The sequence below is a fragment of the Perkinsus marinus genome (assembly GCF_000006405.1).
Source record: "Perkinsus marinus ATCC 50983 genomic scaffold scf_1104296933344, whole genome shotgun sequence".
Lineage (NCBI taxonomy): Eukaryota > Perkinsozoa > Perkinsida > Perkinsidae > Perkinsus > Perkinsus marinus.
In genome coordinates, this window is record NW_003215136.1 from 1 (window position 1) to 3,826 (window position 3,826).

The 3,826-nt window shown below is 52.0% G+C and overlaps 2 protein-coding genes across 2 annotated transcripts; one reads left to right on the top strand and one right to left on the bottom strand.

Moving 5' to 3' along the window:
• Positions 1-30: 30 nt before the first annotated feature.
• On the top strand, positions 31-828 carry Pmar_PMAR025802 (hypothetical protein; the record flags this gene model as incomplete). The annotated part of the gene is made up of 1 exon (XM_002785188.1): positions 31-828. A coding segment is annotated over one exon (798 nt), but the record flags the coding sequence as incomplete, so codon positions are not given.
• A 104-nt stretch (positions 829-932) lies between these two features.
• On the bottom strand, positions 933-3,640 carry Pmar_PMAR025803 (DNA polymerase delta catalytic subunit, putative; the record flags this gene model as incomplete). The annotated part of the gene is made up of 6 exons (XM_002785189.1): positions 933-2,436; positions 2,489-2,650; positions 2,702-2,823; positions 2,866-2,951; positions 3,280-3,499; positions 3,545-3,640. Coding segments are annotated over 6 exons (2,190 nt in total), but the record flags the coding sequence as incomplete, so codon positions are not given.
• Positions 3,641-3,826: the final 186 nt, after the last annotated feature.

Sequence of the window (3,826 nt, forward strand, 5' to 3'; positions counted from 1 at the left end):
GCCGCACTTGAGGCCATCGAGCGTTTGAAGGGTGTCCTTGAGTCAGTCGGCTTTACGTGTGTCGAGTACGGTGCTGCAGCTGCCGGCCTTGCTCTACCCAATAGTGACGTGGACGTAACGCTCTTGTCGAATGGTACCCCATCTACTCAAGCGTGGCTTTCGAATCTGTCTGAAGCCGAGAAGGAGACTTATCCACCTCGGGAGATCGCCCAAGCTCATCTGCTAACTCTTCACCGGACCCTCAACGAGACACAGCAGTTCACTGTCGTCGCTACAGGGCTCGGCGGGAGAGTACCTGTGGTGACCATTGTTCACAACCCTACGAGCATAGTCATGGATGTGACATTCAAGAATGCTCTTGGGTGCAGAAAGAGCATCTGGTTAGCTCAGAAGGTAGAAGCTGAGCCCCAGCTCGCTGATGCTGTTCGAGTCGTGAAGCATTGGACCAGACGACACAACATGTGTGGCCAGTCGAAAGGGTGGCTGGGTGGTTACGCCATCGCGGTCGCTATGGTTGGTGTGGCTGGGGCACTCGGCGAACCCCCTCTCGACTGCGAGACTCTATGTCGAGGTTTCGTCAGTATGCTGTGTTCGATGGATTTGGAGAAGCATTGTATAAGCCCAAGACTTGGTGGGATCTTCCCTAAGACGTCCCAGAGAGGGAAGTGCCTTTCAATTGAAGATCCTATCGAGACCGAGTGGGATTTAGGAGCAATCCTTGGCCCGGGGAGGACCGAAGTCTTGCTCAAAAAAATGAGTGAAATTGATGCATGGTGTGTGCGGAACGGCGAGCTTAGCCTCGTCGACGAGTTGATTGTTTCCGGTTAATTTGGCTGAATTGCGTTGGGCCAACTGCTCAGTACTCATCCTAACTCAACAAAACTTAACGAATGCGTGACAAATTACCACAAAACATAATGAAACCGATTGCCTCAATCGCAATCAATAATCTCGATGCTGACATCACTGATTGAGCTCCTCGCGCCTTCTTCATCTGACAAGGAAATCGAGTCGATGACATCGCTGGTGCTCTCCTGAACGCCGTCGAGAGTGGAATCAGCCGCGTGACTCCCCCATGAAGCCAAGAGAACCTCATCACCATCATGAGAATCCTGATGCTCCTGCCGATAACCTGATAACCAGGCTTCTTCAATGGAAAAGTCGCTGCATACATCCAAGCCCAAAAGGTCATCGAATTCCTCTCTAAACGGCGACTGTTCAACCGGAATTTCCGGCTCATTGCATAACACCGCCTCTTCAGGTTGAATGTCGACAGCGTCAAAGTCGGGATCGCCGAATATGTCACCGAGCATATCATCGTCGTCGAGCAGAGACCCCTGGCTGATTTGCGCCTCTGTTAAAGCGGTAGTCGATGCTCTCTTTGAACTGCTCTGGCTGTGGGGGAGGTCCCATCCACTCGCCAACCGGTTGTCTAGCTCCACAAGGTAGCGTCTAGCTCTCAACTCAGCAATAGGAGCAGCAGACCGGATGAAGTAGTTCTGGCAGTGGTAGGCATCACTGCATCCAGTGGCCATCATCAGGGATCCTTCTGTACATTGCATGCACACAAGTCTCGATGCTCGACATTTAGCTTCGCATTGACGAGCCCTCTCGTTGGCAGTGTATACCACATCGGGCGGGCTCCGCTCTAGGCAAGAGTCACAGAGCCAGCGTTGACCCTGCCGATGGTCGAGTTGTATGTGGCACGTACAACACTCAAGACTACCAACACCTTCAGGCGGTTGGATGTTCTCACTCAGCCACTCGGCTACGTTAGGTACGATCGGCGCTAAGACACGCTGCACTGCAGGGAAGAACTGCTTGGTGAGGTAGTAGTTGACATCCAATACAAGACCTCTGGGCCCCAAAAGTCTGTAAGGAGGCACAACTCTATCCTGGAGCTTCAAATTAGATCTGTCGCCGACCCTCCGTGCTACCACATAAGCGACCCTCTCCTTATAGCCAGTGTCTAGGCCTTGGATGAGGGCAACGTGTGCTGCTGGTGGGAGATTCTTACTTCGATAGTTCAGTCTGACTTGGTTCTGGAATATGAAATCAACCTTGCTGATTTCACCATTAAAAGCCCGTCTGATTATATCGCGCCCGGCCCGCCTCCCAGCCTCGAGATGGAGGGCCTCATCAGCCCGAGGATCCGTTCTGAACATGGCCTCGAGGACAGCACGAACAGAGTTGGCGGTGAACGGGCAGCTATCCCTTCGAACAGTCTCAATGCCCTTAGCAAAGAACTGAGGGGAGGCCTTAGGATGCTCATAGGCCCAACCACAGTATCTCTTCTTCGACACCAATACGCAGGGCATGCACACCTTCTCGAGCTGGAGCTTCACAGGCCATGGATTAGCACTGGTAACGCAGTCCGCTAGGTGGCGGCCGAACTCGAAGGCAGACTCTACCGACCCGCAATGATCGACTGGTGGCCTGAGGTAAGATGAAATGTTGATACCGTTGGTAGCATCTGGCTAGCCCTGACCGTATGAACATTGAGTCAGTGTCACCATAAAAGACAGTCGCTCCCATATCCTCCGCGACAGACATGGCGTGTTGTAGTGTCCGGCGTGCTGTCATAACTATAGCATCAGCGAGCTCCGAGCAGGGCATCCTCCCCGAGTAGGATGCACCAGCATAGCCATACCTACAATAGAGTTACCTACGACGGGCGACGGGAACTATAGAAGCTTCTCACGTGACGTTGGCCAACAGCTTGAGACCTAGTTGTCTCGCATCCATGATTCGATACAGTGCCGGGGAGTCTCCAGAGTTCACGCTCTTCATTGCCCGCTTGACCATGAACCTCGTCTGCAGCACCTACTCGGAGGCATGGTGCACGTAGATGGTAATTAGACTGACCTCGTGTAGCATTCGAGGGAGAATGCCAACCCTACAGGATGGTTGGACGAACACGGCACCATTGGCAGCTACCACGACATTATCGTCTTGCAGGAGGGACGAGGACCGTCTTATCTGACGGCGAAAAAGAGTACTCATCTATCGGTGACTCCTTGGTGACAGCGTAACGAAGTAGTATTGAGTCGGTTTGAATAGGTTATTGAATAGGTTTTCGTAGATAAGGGAGTGTTATTGAGTTATCACACTGGAATCCACCGAGAATAATGTCGATGAGCTACATGGAGTCTGTACTTGTTTTTCCGTACAAGCCCCGTCGTAAAAAAATGTATTCCCTACTAGGAAATGTATTTTTTTGTGGACGTCAAGCCGACTGTTTATCGACGCCATGATTACTGAGCATCTAAATGAGCCCACCCATGGTTACTGTATATGGCTTGTCTCGTTGTGTGCCGAGGGCAACAGTGAGGTCCTGATGCTCAACTCTGCCTAGACAAGTGGAAAAACACATGTTATAGGCTATGATGATGCTTGGATAGAGACTCTGGAAATCTAGAATTATGGTGGGCGTGCGGTAGTATCCCGACCTCGGCTCTAGCACCATCGGGACACCTTCCAATGCCGGTTGTGCTTTGACCTGCAGGAAGAGCTCCTCAAAAGCCTCCATCGTATATGTGCCCACCTGAGCCTTCGATGATGAGACCAGACCAAAGCCCGTCCTGGAAGCAGCACGATGGAGGATGCACTCCACTCTATACTGGCTGCCTCGGGTGAGTACCTACAACATGGGAACTGGAGTACTCATCTCTCGAGTGTAGTCTACCTCTTCGACATCAGGCATGCCCAATACAGAGGCCATCTCAGAAGCCCGACTCAGCAGAGCACTAGCATCGAGTAGTTGTAGACCCAGGGTGCAGAGTCTGACTGTGTACTTGAAGCATCGATACAGCACGATGCATCTGTC